The 16054-nt window shown below is 38.8% G+C and overlaps 1 protein-coding gene across 1 annotated transcript in view; it reads left to right on the top strand.

Annotated features, from left to right (window-relative positions):
* Nucleotides 1-16054, top strand: part of OTOG (otogelin) — a 93308-nt gene that overhangs the window by 63913 nt on the left and 13341 nt on the right. Inside the window, exons 33-45 of the mRNA XM_064425307.1 lie at nt 271-388; nt 1058-1137; nt 1542-5278; nt 5922-6090; nt 6856-6992; nt 8178-8267; nt 8609-8792; nt 11378-11598; nt 12459-12597; nt 13474-13668; nt 14478-14690; nt 15429-15533; nt 15875-15985. Coding sequence (XP_064281377.1) covers nt 271-388; nt 1058-1137; nt 1542-5278; nt 5922-6090; nt 6856-6992; nt 8178-8267; nt 8609-8792; nt 11378-11598; nt 12459-12597; nt 13474-13668; nt 14478-14690; nt 15429-15533; nt 15875-15985 — 5499 coding nt within the window. The remainder of the gene's footprint in view (nt 1-270; nt 389-1057; nt 1138-1541; nt 5279-5921; nt 6091-6855; nt 6993-8177; nt 8268-8608; nt 8793-11377; nt 11599-12458; nt 12598-13473; nt 13669-14477; nt 14691-15428; nt 15534-15874; nt 15986-16054) is intronic.

Raw genomic sequence — 16054 nt, 5'->3', positions numbered from 1 at the left:
CAGGGAGTGATATCCAGATATATCATGTAAATCTTGCAGGTGTTGGAAGAGCCACTGGGCTAATCCACCATTGTGCTGGGGATCTGTTCTGCGTGGAGGTGGGGGAAGGCTGGAATGCATTTAAATTTGTGTTCCTATTATGTGGCTTGAAAGTCTTTCAATAAACACTGTTTGTAGATGCTACAGCAAATGTAAGGCATGCCTCTTAGTGATATGTATCTGTGAGTGCTTAAAGGAATACAGGAGTAACAGATCTTTGTTGTTTTTCAGATGTCAAATTTAATCTTCTGTCCCGTTCTACTTGTGAATGGCGTTATGATGCCTGCACAAGCCCTTGCTTCAAAACATGCAGGGACCCTTTGGGAAAAAACTGTCAGACAGTACCAAAGTAAGTGTTTGTATTTTTATGGAAAAGTGTGTAATTTAGGCAAGACACTTAAGCAAGATAATAGGAGTACAAGGGTCCAAATGTACACTTAACATATCTGGACTATATTCTTGGGTAAGGAGGTAAGTGAAAGATGAAAGAAATGGAATAAAACCTGCTGCTGTAGCCACACAAACATGACATGTAAGCCTTTGGTGTACTGTCAGGTTCTGGAATGACTGCTATATTTGTAACTTTCATTTTGGGAGTATTACAGAGTATTAATGAGGAAAGGTTATCACAACTTTGTTTCAAACAGTTGTGCCCTTGCTTTTCCATTATGTCACTGCAACAGCTATATCTGGCCTTGCTCTTTCCTGTGAAGTGAAATTTGTGCTAAATCGGGTAAAACTTGACACTCAGATTTTGACATGTAAAAATATTGGGTATTTCTTATTCACTCTTGAATCTGTGACTGTTCATTTCAAAAGCTGAGTGTCATAGAGTTCATGCTTTCCCTTAGATCTGAGTGGGAGTGGAAGCCATGGCAATGACATTTTGAAGGAGTACACTGAGGTGTACCAGACTGTCTGCTTAAACATACTTTATGTATAGATTCTTTCCCTGAAAATGAATGCTTGATCCGGAAGATGCTATTCAACTAGTTAATACTGATTGTTTTTCTTTTAGAGTGGAAGGATGCATCCCTGCCTGTCCTCTCAACATGTTGCTGGATGAAATCACTCAAAGATGCGTGTATTTTGAAGACTGTATGTTTGAAAACTTACTTGTATCGTATCGTGAGACTTAGCTTAATAATTAATTAGTTCTTTAGTCATAATTTCAAATATCAGTGCCTACATTTGTGTAACTGTGACCTTAGTTATGTGAACCTTGAACTCACTAAACATAGATTTTAGTTAAAATAATTTAATTCCTCAAAAATATGAGACAAATTTTAAACTAAGAAAGATATTCTTTATTCATAAAACATTTCAGTAACATTAGATGTCAAGCAAATTATTTGTTTAATTTATTTTTAAATTTGTCTTTGAGTTTTAGAAGTTTAAAGGCTATTGAAAAGATCAGTTATATGAGTTAACCTAGAACTCTGGTGGCTCCGTCACTATAATTAGTAATGAATTTCAGCCTGTTTTCTTGTGTCTGCTTTCAGGCATTGAACCTGCAGATGACAGCCCACCTTTGCTTCTCAGCACTCAAACCCCAGCAGTTCCCCATTTAACACCAAGTGCAAGTTTGTCAGTGATACGTGAAGAGGCAACTTCATTTCCTGTACCTGAAGCAAAGGACAGGGAAACAACACTTGCTGCAAAATTGCAACTCACAGCAACTACAGAGAAACTGCAGTTTTTGGCTACTACATCCAATAAAACGCTTCCAGCCAAAACTTTATCACTGACTATTTCTTCACAGTCAACAGAAATTACTTCTGGGAGAAGCACTACAGCAATGACTGGGACAAGGAAATCTAATGTAAGCTTGTCTGCTTCTGTTGACATTTCTCCTTTGTTTCCCTCTGCTGTCAGTTCAGAAGCTTCCACAAGGATACAGCTGATCAGTAGTGGCTCCACTAAACTGCTTAGGGCTACAGAACCTCAGACAGCAACTGCTACACCTGCAGTGACCACAAGAGCAGAACCAGAGAGAAAACCAATTGCTACTTCTGTTTTTACTGGGGCACCACTTATACTAACAACAACAGAAATGCCAGTCAAAACTAAAATAACGGAGTTATCAGAAATGGCCACAAGAACACTTCCCACGAAAGAAGCACAAGTAAAGCCAGAAGGACTCACAACATTTACACCCAGTTCATTTGAATCCATAACAGAAAAAACTACTGCCTATGTGCCACAGCTTCCTACATCACCTCTGGAAGTGCCTTCATATACACCACCAGTAAACTTAACAGGAGCTTCAGAAGGGACAAAAATAAGCATAGAACAGTCTTTTACCACAGTAGCTAATGTTACAGTGACATCATTTTCTCCTATACTCACTACTTCATCTTTGTTAAAGCCAGTGTCTTCAGCCTCAGCAAGAACAGCAGCTGTTTTAACCAAACAGAGTGTGAAGACTACATTTTCACCAACATCCACGCCACCTGTTTCAGTAGGAAAGACAACTACAGAACCTCCTCTTGGAATGGTTCAACACCTGACTGGTACTCCAGAGGTTCTTTTCACTACAACTCCAGGTCCAAAGATGACAACTCTACAAACCCAAGAGAGATCATCAGAAACAACTTTGTTGTCATTTACAACTCATATAAAGGAAATTCCAAAAATAACATCTCATGTGGAGCATATGTCAAGTTCCCATTTACCTCCCTATTCACCACATCCTAGCTCTAGTACTGAAAAATCCTTCATTCTTTCTACAAAGACACCTGCAGTGTCTGCTCCTACTCCTGCTTCTCCAGCTTCAGGTGAATTAAAAAAAACATTTAAAACTGTTTCAACTACAGGATATCCCTTACACACGGTTCTAAACACAACTGAGTTCCTGACTACATCATACACTAAATATCCTGTCATGGCTGAGACTAGCAGTGCGACACCTTTGTCTGTTAAGGTAACATCCAAAAGAACATCCCCTCTTGAAATAGCAACAAAGTCAACTTTGTTTTCTGGAAAAATATCTACTGAATATGAGTCAGCTCTGGTTTCAAGTACAGTGAAGACAAGCAGTCCAGCATATCCAGGTAGTGTTACGACATCAGCAATGAAAACCAAAGAAACCACCACAGCTCCTTTTGTAGCTACAGAAAAGGAATCACCTCAAAGAGCATCCGTCACTGGATCTCCACCTGCTGTTCTTAGTGGGATTGAAACCACATTGTTGACAACACAGCCTGATAAATCACAAGTAGGAAGTATTACTACCATCTCTACTGGAAAACCGTCTGCTTTGTCTTTTTCACCATCAGGTTCTCTGATTTCTTTAAACATTTCTCTTCCTTCACTACCCCCAGATGGAAAAGAGGCATTGCTGACAACTCTCAGTCCCATGAGTACATCCCCTGAAATAACCTCTTTATATCCTAGAACAACTATCCAAGAAATTATGTTAACAACAGAAAAGACCTCTCCAGTCCCCACTTTCTCTATTTTATCTTCTGTATTAGAACAATCAAGTTCAATAACAACAGTAGCAGATGAAAAATTACTAGTGAGTATCACTGATGTCACATTCTCCCCAACCTCTGAATTCAGCAGTCAGCTCATAACAACCAAAAAAACAATGACAGGCAAAGAAAAATCCTCTCTGTCCCCTTCTGTTGCACTTCCAGAAACAAAGCCTTCTTACACTTTCTCCACCTCTCAGCATCTAGGAGATAAATTAGTTTATTCACCTTTAACACAACTGCTACCAGAAGTAACAACCACACCAAAATATTCAGTAGAAACTAAAATGGTTTCTACAGCATTAAAACCTGCAGTCCAGAGTATAACAGAAGCAGTGAAAATTCCAGCAGCTGCAGCTCAGCCATCCCTGTCTTCATCTTCAGCAGGCCCCTTCTCCTTGCAGACGTCTTCAGGAGCTAAACCTTTGGTACCAACCACTAGGACCACTGTTATACCACCTTATTCTGCTCAGAAGACTACAGAACTTGGTCATCAGACCTCTGAACCTTCACTGACAAGCCAAGTTCACCAGTATCCTGCAGAATCTCTAACACAATCCCCTGGTCAGCCACAACCTGTCTTTAGCACAACTGAAGCTACAGCAGAACTGACTTCCTTAAAGACCTCACTACCTGAAGGCACTCATTCAAGTGTGTTACCTACCTCAGTAGGTCCTACCAAAGTTGTTTTACCGACTCAAAAATATTTGCATTTAACTGATGCAGTCACACAGCCACTTGTAACAAGAACTTCTGTTTTGCAGCCTACAGTCCCAGCTAGAGCAACAGCTGACTTGATTTTTGGCACCAAATTTCCCCCTTTCTCACCAGAAGTGCTTGCCACTTCCTCTTCTTCAGCAACAATTAAAAAAGAACTGTTTCCTTCATTTTCCACTCAAAAGACAGCTACAGATCTAAAATTTACACATCAGGCCTCATTTACTAAATCCCTTGATTCAAGACAAACACTTGAAGCATCACCTTCACTGGATTCTGAGTCAACCTCTTCAATGGTTTTGCCACTAGGAACAACAGAAGTTCCTGTTGCGTTGGGCTCCACATCAAGGGAAAGTGGCACAGAGGAAGCTGTGGTGTTGCCTGAGCAGATCACACCTTCATCCACCACCCACAGCTCTGTGATCCTACCAAGGACAGCCTTGCCCTCTGAGCCCCATTCATCTGCTGCAGCTTCAGCCTCTCCAGTGATTAGCAGTGCTGGACAGAACCTCAGTACTGCATCAGCAGCTTCAGACAGAGCAGCAGCAGTCACAGAGCCCATCTCCAGCTCTCCTTCTGTTACTTCAGAAGCAAAAGGAGCCATGCCCCTCGACACAGTTAAGTCTGAAGAGTCAGAATTAACAGCAGGATTCCAGTCTGTCCTTACTCAGGGTGTTACTATTACACCTCAGACATTTTACCCTCCGTATTTCACAAACACAACTTCAGTTCTGTCCACTGCACGTTCACCTGCTGAATCAAAAGTGTTTTCTTCTATAGCTCCATCATCAGTCAGTACTAAAACTTCAAAATTTGAAGTAACATCTGAGATGCAAACACCTTCTGTGAGTTCACTGTTAATGATACCTGATCATCCAAATGACACAGCAGCAGCTCCATCAATTTCCTCATTTATTTCATCTACCAAACCACTTCGTGCCTTCACTACATTTTCTGATGGACTGGCAATAGCTGAAGCCATGGCAGGAGCTGCAGCATCACCTTTTATGTTGCCTCAAGAAACAGCAACTCTTCAAACTTGTACAGTGAGTAGATATAAATAATTACCTGCCTGCTTTGGAACATGCCTTAGTTATTTCTAGACACGGATTAAAAAATAAAATTGTGAGCCATGCCTTGATCTTTAGGACTTAAAATACCTGTATCAAACAAAGGAGCCTGATTATGTTATCCATTATATCTCAAACCTTGGGTAACTTCATTATACATAACATTTTTTTCAAAATGTTGTACTAGACTGGCTTTCAGACGTCAGTTTCCTGGGTATGACTATTACAAGAATGGGGTTTTTGACAAAAAAAGGTGTTTCATACTGTCCAGTGTCAGTGTTTTGTCTCGTTGTCCTCTTTTAAGCACATATTTCTAGACATCCCTGTTACCATTCCTGCTTGTTTCCTTCCATATTTTTCCCTTCTCAACTTTTTTCATTGTAAAGTTAAAAAGTCAGTAGTGCTGTTCTCAACTTTACTATAGGACAACAGTTAATCTATCCTCAGAATGGTCGGTTTTCAAAGATACTCTTTGCTTGTAGCTTCCATCAGCATCAGGGGATCAATAAGTATTCTGTGCCTGAAGAATGTGAATCCCTTTTTCAACAAAAACAATACAATATTGTGATACTAACTTGGTATGAATGGTAACCTCTGTCTTTTATTGAATCTGCCTTAGCCAATCACAGAGAATGAGTGCATAAAACACATTTGCTTGGATGGACAGCTGATCCAGGTTAACAAGTCACAGAACTGCCCATACAATGCTACTCAACCCAGCTGTGGAGTTTTAGGATTTGCTACTCAAACAAATGGTGACAAATGCTGCCCAAAGTGGGAATGTGCATGTAAGTTTTAATTCTGCAGTACTTTTGAAGTGCATTCAGGTAACAGTTTAATGCATGTGTAAGAAGGGTAAGAACTGACATTTCTATACACAGCATAGAAGTAGAAGGTGCACATTTTTTTGGTAATTCATTGTTGAAGGAGATTTATAATTGTAGTTTTATATTCATAGACAATTCTTGTTATCTCTCTAATCAGGGGCCACCTAATCAATACAGGTTTCTTTGGTTCTATTCTTAACTACTTCAGGATGAAAAGATTTCCTAGAGTGTTGACTACTTCTGTTAGCAGTCTGGAGACTCTGTTAGCAATTGGCACTTCTGCTTAGGCTTTAGAGTGTGAAATTACTTGGAGTAAAGCTCCAAGCCCACTGAAATACAAAAGCTTTAGCAATAAGAATGAGGAAAAATGAAGCTTTTCATCTTGGGAATAAGACTACAGGTGAACTATGGATCTGGCATGATCTGCTGTCACACATGATTTTTCTTTGGAATTTCTAAGAATTGCAAGCCTTTGTTGGCAAGAACTGTAAGGAAGTAGCTGATTGCAGAGGTCTGCATGTTGCTCCTCTGAAAATATGCAGGATTTGATTCTGCTGTCCATTTAGAAAGATGCACCAGTATCAAATATGTGAAAATATGTGCTGCATATAGGAATCTCTTAATAGGCTTGTTCATTGTATAAAATTTATTGGCTTATCTTCATATTTTGTAAGATTTACTGGAATTCTAAAGTAAGTTAAAAATACATTTATTTTTTTTCCTTAGGTCGTTGCACCATTTTCTCTGATTTGAGCATTGTAACCTATGATGGAAATCATTTGGCTTTATTCAAAGAAGCATCCTACATTGTTAGTCAAACTCCAGATGAAACTATAACCATCCATGTCCTTGACTGTAGAATGGTAACTAACATTTATCAGCTAACAAAAGGTGTTTGGTACTGCTAATAAGATGTATCTGAAAGGCAAGAGCATAATAATACTTTATATTGTAGTTATTATTCACTTCTGTGCAATATCTATGAATTGTGCTTGCATTTCACAATACTTAGGACTTGTATAACACTCTAACACCTGGCTGCAAATACATAGTGAAACAGCTGGAAGATGAGAGGTGGGTCCATGTTATCCTGTGGTTTGTGTAATATGGACAAGTTGATGAGAGATTTAGTGGATGTACATCATTAGTCACTTTTGTGAGTGCTGTCTTATTACCAATACCACCACAGTTGTACCAGTACACCAACAGTCTCTTTCCATGCAGGATTTTTATCTATGTTCATATGGACAAATGTGGGCTGGAAACACCCATCTTCAGAGCCATAAAAGACTGTAGGAATGCCATCCTGTGCTTTCCAAGTTTCTGACACAGGAGAGAGAGAGACAGCCTAATGGGGATCCTGTCTGATGGGGTAGTGTGGGTTGGCTTTTGTCATGAAAAGCTCGTTTCTTGTGAGACTTTTCAAAACTCTTCTTAACTCCAGTCTCTCCTGTGAAGGCAAGGTCATTTGATGTCTATATAAATGTCCACTGCAAAGTTTGGTTTCAGGTTTCATGTAATGGAAGTTAATTTCAGAAGCTCAGTATGACTGATATGAAGACAATGTGTTTGTGACGTTCAGATTTGTCTTCCTCTTGTATTCAATATCTTCTGTTTTATTCACCCCAATGTAGCTCAGCAAGTATGCATTTATTCCTGATGCACTACCTCTGTGGTGTACATATCATACAGATTCATCATTCCCAGTCTCATCCTTGCAGACCTTCAGATATGTCGTTTGTAATTTTTTGTCCAAACATCTAGTTCACCATTGTTTTTCCCCCTGAAAACCTGTATTTCTGTTTTAATTCCAAGATTGTATGATATAGCTCAGTTGCTGGAAATAATGAGGTCATAGTATTTTGTTTGTTTATCCAGAGAAACTCTGTAGTCTTGACTTGAAACTGCAACCACCAATGGTTTTCCTCTCTTAATAGTATAATCCCCCAAAATCCTTAATGTCCTAGTACCTAAAACCAGTAAGCAACCAATGTATTTAGATTTTGCACATCATGGCTATGGGTGATATATTTTTGTTTTCTCCACAGAATAATTCAAATTCAACTTCTTTGTGCCTGGCAATGTTGAACCTAACTTATATATCAAATCAAATTATTATCAATCGTTTAAGCAGAAAAGTAAGTACTTTGAGGGGTTTTATTTTCCTTTAGGTAACACCTTATTTCTGCAGTCAGCTGCCTCCTCAAGTGGATACCGAGGAGTAGAGTAGATCACCATAGGTGTTCATATGATTCAATGTTCCAGTTTTGTAATTAAGTAAATTTCTCCTGGTAAATTCAGAGTCAAACTGTGATCCAAGGGCAGTTAATGAGGTAAGACTCATTAGTACCTTTGGTACCTGTATTATCTTTAACCTGACTACTTCTGAAACTACTTAGGACTTAGATTGCTAAGCTGTGAAAAATCTGGCCTTAGTTCTTCTTCCAGACCATTAAACTCTCTTCTATGTGTCGTTTAGATAACAGTAAATTCAAGATCTGCTTGGCCTACTGTTAGAAAATATGGATACAAAGTTGAAGATTCAGGCTTCAAGTATGCAGTTGAGACCCCAACGAAAATCAGAATTCAGTGGTTTCACAACACAGGTGTCATGATTATTGAGTTGAACAGTACCAGAGAACCAAGAGCTTTGGGACTATGTGGTAAGTATAGAGCAGTGCAAGAAATAAAGGCTTTCAGATGCTTTGCTGGGGAGACACATTTTCCTAATTATAAAAATTATTTATTGCAGGGTCTGTCCCAGAAATGTATTGCAGATCACTGTAAATTTTAAGATACTGTTAGAATTAATCTATTACTAATTTTATTTATTGTTGAAATTATATTTGTGTTTATTCCTCTCATCACTCTTTGCCCACAGTGCTGCTTCTGTTTGTAAGCTGTGTGAACCACAGGCATGATTGCAGTTACCAACACAGGTCTAAGTCCACGATTTCCAATATGGTCATTTACAGATTTAGGGTTTTATAGCCATCTGATAGGAAGTGGTATGTGCTATTTTCAGTTTCTAAAGGTCAGAATTCCCATTAAATGTAAACTTCAGAGAACTAATACTAGTTTAACTGCTGGAGAAAATACTTTAGAGGGAATTTCTTAACACTGTTGCACTGTTAGGACTGTTATGTGCACTGCTCTGTTAGGCCTGCACGGTTAGGTCTGTGTTCTCCTGCTTTATTTCTTTTTCTAAAAAGTACAGCCTTGAATAAGCTGGTGGTATTACAGCTTTTGCAAGCATGTATTTGCTGATATAAATCCCCGCTTTGGTAGCTGCATCTGTAAATTTATGCTGTAAATTGAAGCTGGAAATCAGGATTAAGGAGATCATATAATTACAGTGGATATCTTTCCAGTTTCAGAAAGGGCAAATGCCTGTAGCTCAGTATCAAATACCAGGAATAGCTCAGTCCAGTTTCCAGTCCTGCTGACAGAAATGTGCTTCTCACAAAGAGAGTTTCAGTTTACGCCATTTTGAAATTTGATTGCTATCTCTCATTTGCCCTAACTTTTGTTTTCAGTATTGTTCTTACTCTTTTTGGCTAATTGGTATTGTAATTAGATAAAAAGAAAAAAGACAATAAATACAGTGGATATTTATAATAATCCTGATTCAAGTTATCCAGAGAATCTCTTTTGCCTTTATCTGTTTGCTTACTGTGGTAGGGAGGATTGGGAACATTATGTTCCTGGTTTACCAGGCACTTTGACTAGATGACAACACACTCCTGCAGATGGTGTTGCAAGTACAACTTCTTCAGGGAATGTGCTGTGTATTTCTGGTGTTCACCTCTGACTGGGAGGTTCTCTGCATAAGTCTGCCTGCACAGTGCTGCCTGGTGCCACTTCCAGAGCCTTCCTCAAATGAGTTCGTTGTACTGCATCTTTTCAGAGTGAATTAGTCCAGCCTAAACTCCTTTCTGTGCTCTCTGTGTTAGTGCAAATACTAGCAGCATATTTTCTCAGCAGCATACTCTCATCTTTTAGCTGAACTGCCGTATTGGTAGGTCTTGATTTCCCAGCTTCATGAAAATGCTAAAATTGAAAAGACCATACAGGTTTGTAGCGCAAGCATCCTTTGGAAGGATCCAGAAACAACAGTGTCTTTTAAAGTGCAAGGATTGGGCAAATGTGGCAGCTGTTGAAGAGGATGGGGGGTGGGAGATGAGGGATGTGGGAGGAGAACATGGACATTTCTATAGCAAAACTGGTGAAAAAGATTTAAAGCACGTCAATTCTAGTTGCAACGGAATCCTGCCAAGAAAAATGTGGAGTTTTAGTTTTAAAACTGTTTTAAATCTCCTTGTCAATGTGTAAGACAAGTGAGAAAAGATGTCCCTGACATGACAGCAATCCTTTGAAGTCTTTCAGAGCCATCTTGTACTTCCTGTCTGTGTTGCAAATACAGACTCAAAAGATTCAATCAGACACAGTTTGGAAAGCTGTTTTACTCTCTGAATGCCTGTTGCTGTATCACTGTCATCAGGAATTGCTAAAAATGGTAAAACAGACAAGTTCTTTAGAAATGGGTGGAATCCACAAATACTTTTTTGAGCAGATAAAGAATGTTGTGGAGACAACAGAAGAAAACACGCTAGAAGCCTTATACAAGAGTCTTAGAAACTGGTTGGGAAGAAAGAATCATTCTTTTTTTCTATCTACTGGTTTTTAAAGGATATTCTGAGGAGACTACTGCAATACTTGAATGTTCTTTGCTGACCGTGGTCACCGCCCATTTTAAATTGCTCCTTTTGTTCCAAAGTGTTTCAAAATTTCTTACTACTTTAGTTAAAACAGAAAGAAAAATATGATGCTGCCTTCTGGTATCACATAGGCATCCTGACATTTTATGGTTGTTCCCTTTTCTGATAACATTTACAAATTTAACTTGTTGCTGTACGTGGAGGTGCTTTGCAACCTTTTTTAAAATGCATTTTTGTTTAGTGTTTGTGCAGGTTAGGAGCAAACTTCCAGTTTCTTAGCTGGGCTTTCTGAGCAGCTCTTTGATGTGCAGTAGATTTCCGTTCAGAGATGCATCTTTACTTTTGCTTTCCTTCTTTTTTCTGAATTTTGTGTATTTTGATCCTAACAAAGATCTCTTACATCTGTTGTAGGTTGTGATACTGTCATGTTGTATAAGATTTTGAAAAGATGTTTACTTTTTTGAATATACCACTTCAACATATTTCACATGTGTTAAGCTGCTTTTTTTTTCTCTTCTGGTAATTCATAGGGTTTTGTGATAGAAGCTTGGAAAATGACTTGATGCTTCCCAACAGGACATTTTTAAGCCAAAGCCGTTCACCCTCGACTTTTATAGACAGCTGGCAAGTGCCAGACACGTTAAAGTATGTCGGAGAAGACAGGCATCAGGAAACTAATTGCTCAGTCATGGACTGCTCAGAGTGCTTAAGAATGGTGTTGAACCAGACCTTCAGCAGCTGTCACCCTTATGTATGTTAACTATTTCAAAGCTTATGTTTTGAGAGAGCTGCAGTTCAAGATATAATTTTATATACATGGTAATTTCACTAATGTGAGGCTACGTGTAACCATATCTGTTGAATGAGACGTATATTTTTGTGTGTGCTTAGAGTTGCAAGGTAAAAGTAATTGAAGAGTATGGCAGCTTGGTAGAAGAGTTGCAATAAACAACTTTCAAAATTTCACCTCTGTTAGTTTTGAAATACAACATAATTCATAAACCAGTCACAGGTCATTCACCTGCATCAGTAAGATGTAGAAAAATGTAAGAGAAAATAGTTCCAGGATTTAATGAATCCTTAAGCCTTCAGTAATTTAACAAGTCCAGAATTGCAATAGGAAATCTGAGAACCTGCATTCTCAAAGGCTCTAGAGACAGAGTTCCAACTTGGAGATGTGAGAGGGCAGAACGGACCCTTGAAAGCAAGCCTAAAGCAAATAGCAAACTCCTGGTGTGCAAATAAATCATTTGTGGTCATATGAGTCCATTTATCATTTGACCTTTGTATATAGCTGATTTTGATGAAGAGGAGACCAAAAGTAGGTAAAAATGTAGAGGTAAAAAGGAACAAAGTAATTGTGCCTTCTACTAGAAAAACTGTATTACCTCTTACCTTGGCACATGCAAGAGATGAAATCAAGGAGTATAATCATGTCAATGTTCAGGAAGTCTTACTTTAAAATATTATTAGATTATCCTTGTACACTAATGGAAGTTTACCATGAACCAAGAACTCTTGCCTTCTTTGTAGTGGATATTTTTAAAGGTCAGGCTTTCCTACCTAGCATAGCCTCTATGAATGTGCCATCTCTGTTTTTTCCTTTGTTAGATTCCACCTGAGCAATTCTGTGATATATGGGCTCGAGACACTGAGTACATTCAAAATCCATGTGTTTCACTAGCTGCCTATGTGGCAATGTGCAACAAATTCAATATTTGCATAGAGTGGAGGAGCTCTGATTACTGCCGTAAGTATTCTGCATGTATGCCCACCTCTGTTTTTAGACAAAATTTGAGTAATTTAAGAATTGCTATAAGTTGAAGATACCAGTGCTTCTTGAGTCTTCACGTACTTTGATGCTGCTGCAGAAAGCTGTGCCTTTGGAGATGGGATTAGGGAAATGAAACACCTTTGAGGTTAGATGGAGTGTTAGGAATAAAACCTGAGATCTTAGGGCATCCTGGCAGCAGAATTTTCCCACAGCAACACTAAAATGTAAGGCCAAATAGGATCTGTAGCTGGATCACAGCATCTCTTTGTGCTGTCCATGATCACTTAGGAAAAGCCCCCTTCAGTGATAACATAAGAAGGTCTGTGGTTTTGAGCCAATTTTTTTTAATTTTCAGTTTTTATGGATTTTATTAGCAATAACTGTTAAAAGGAGTCTTACAAAATATAGCTGTAAATATGTATTCGATCCATTGTGAAGAGACACATTGACACTTATTTTTATACCACAATGATGCATTTTCTTTGGCCACTGCAAGTTATTCATATTACTCATTCAGAGCACTCTGACTGATCTGTATAGTATTTGAAAATGGTTTTGAAGTTTGAATTATTTTGTGTCAGCACTGTTGCATGGTTTGCAACTCTGCTGCCAAAATGCAAACTGAAGCTTGATGAAAATGTTATTACAAGAAGAAAAGTAGAAGTGCTTGCAGATTCCTTATGTTTTAATTTGTTATGTAGGTAACTGGTCTGTGTTGGTGCTTCAGGCTGGTAGATCCAACTCAACTGACGAGCACAGGAAGTTGACAAGAAGACAATAATGTGTTCTCTTAGGTGTTACCTCATGGAATTACAACTTGAACAATGTCTGATTTATTTATTTCCTTCCTAGCCTTCCCCTGCTCTGAAAACTTCTCCTACCAGCCTTGCATAGCTGCCTGTGAGGTTCCAGAGAGTTGTGAGAATAAAGAGGTGGCTCCTCTGGACTCAGGCTCCTGCTCAGTGCTGACAGAAGGCTGCGTCTGTGCTGGAGGGACCCTCCTTCACCGGACCCATACTGCTGTCTGTATTCCTGAAGAAAAATGTGGTATATTTGGATGTGATTTTCTTCTTTATTATCTGCAAGTTGGTCAGACACTTCCTTATTCTTAAGTTGAGTCTGGTTTGGTGTTGTGTGAGCTCTGAATATGTCATTCATTTGAGGATTCTAGATCTCCAGTAAACATTAACTGTGCAGTGAGCAAGCAGGGGATGTCCTTGTGATACACACAAGGATACACAATTGTATTCAATTATTGTAATCGTGTTAGTCTTGGCCTCCTTTTCACCCAAGCCCTTTGCCAAGGGTCCAACCTTTTGATACTCATTCAAATGACATGCAGCAGCAGTTAATTGCATATTTTGAATAATACATATGTGTCCTGCCAGCATTCATGTTTATTTTCATTGCAATTCTGCCTCACCACACCAAATAATGGACCAGTTCTTCTCCCTAACAACATGAACCTTAAAGGTTCAGTTTATGATAAATCATACTACTAAAGCACTGTAAATTAATAATAGTTTTGACATTTGTGAAATACAAAAGTAACTTCTTTTCGGATCGTTACTTTAAAAATGAAGGATTGGATTGGCATTTTACGTGACTTGCAGTGGAGACACAAAACAAATTGGAGGTCTGGATCTTCTGGAAGGTGTTGAGTGTCTTGCTTTCCTATATAAACTCAGTCACAGACTGTCCTCATTCATTTTTTTTTTGTGGGGTGATGGACATAATCAAGCCTTTAAAACTGTGGGATTTTTGTGCTTCATAGATCCACATCCACGATGGAAAAAATGGTGAAATAGATGGGAATTTAAAAGGAATTACCTCTGTTTTCTGTTGTCCTGATCTAGCCTGTACAGACAGCTCAGGAGCACCTCATGCCGTGGGTGAGATCTGGAGAACTTCTTTGAGCGGATGCTGTATGCAAACGTGTGTTGACACTGAGACCATAATTCCAGTGGAGCACAACTGTTCAGAGATCCACAATTTGGAGTGTCAGCGATTTGCAGAAGTGGCCTTGCTTGTTCCTGATGATCAGACATGCTGTCCTCAGAAGATCTGTAGTAAGTATTCCTTCATGGTTGTGAATACTGCATATACTGGAATATGCAGTTGTCCTTTCTCTGAGGTTTGCTTTCCTGTTACACATGCTACTTTCAAACAAAATAAAAACTACTTCGGTTTGAATTTACAGATGATGTAGAAAACTGTAGAAGATACTTGGCTCAATATCCAGTAGGTTTTGAGGTAGAGGTAGAGGATAGGAGGACTGAAATAGCGCTGTGTTTATTTGAATATGAATTGTGTTTCCATCAAATTTAGAGATAACTGTTTTATTTTTAATATTCAAATACAAACAAATGATCTGGATAATTCTGAGGAACAAGAAATCAATGATTGTTTATCTAATTTATAAAGTGAGCAGTAAAAATTGATGGAAATTTTTTTTTCACTTAATTCTTGCTTGGCTTAGAAAGTTTCAAAAAGAAACTGCAAGCAATTTTCATGTTTTGACCAGCTGGTGTAGTGCTGCAGTGAGATTTCCAGAGGAGGTTTGGTTTTTTAATTCTTGCAAGGACTCAGCTCTAGTTTAACATTGCCTCCATGAAGAGTGTTGCAAATGATGAGCACTTCTGAATCCTGTCTCATGGGAATTTTTTTGCTCCATTGTGTTTTTCGTATGCCTATAATTTGGAGTTTTGGGGTATTTAACTGCAAATACTGCTAGCCACAGCTCCACTCAATTTATAAATGCATAGTTTAGAAGATGCTTGTTCTCTTTTTTTTCCTTTATGTGACAGTTTGTAATCAGAGTCTCTGTGAACTCCTAATCCCTGAGTGTAGCAGCTTGGAGAAGTTGGTCACCTACTACAGAGAAGAATCCTGTTGTCCCAGCTATGTTTGTGGTAGGTTTCTTTTGAAAGATGAAGACGTGCACTCTGTAAAAGACATTCAGTGAACTAAATAGATCGACTCAGAAGGGTAAGGGTAGTGTAGATACCATTGCTAGTATGGCCATTTACAAAATTCACTTTTGTCTGTAGCTCGGGGTTGGTCTGTGCCTCAGTTTGAGCAGGTGCAGTCTTGTGTTAAATGATCAGGCAAGATCTTGGGATACAAGGTAAAAGCTTTTCTAAAGCAGCTTGTCGTACCTCTGTACTCCACACTGCCTTTCCTTGGGATGTAGCATAACACAGGAGGAATGCTGAGCTTCATCTGAAGGAATATATGTTGCCCTTTTTTTCAGAATGTGATCCAGAAAAATGCAAGCCATTGGAGCAGATGCCGAGCTGTCAAGATGATCAAACACTAATTGCTTCTCGGGTGGAGAATACCTGCTGCATTTCCTATATATGTGGTACAGCAGCCTGACTAGTTGAGAGTCGAGATTGAGTGTGGTTTTGCATATGCAATTATGTCTGTTATT

The sequence above is a fragment of the Passer domesticus genome, chromosome 6 (genome assembly GCF_036417665.1).
Source record: "Passer domesticus isolate bPasDom1 chromosome 6, bPasDom1.hap1, whole genome shotgun sequence".
In the NCBI taxonomy this organism is placed as follows: domain Eukaryota; kingdom Metazoa; phylum Chordata; class Aves; order Passeriformes; family Passeridae; genus Passer; species Passer domesticus.
This window is presented reverse-complemented; position numbering and strand designations above follow the sequence as displayed.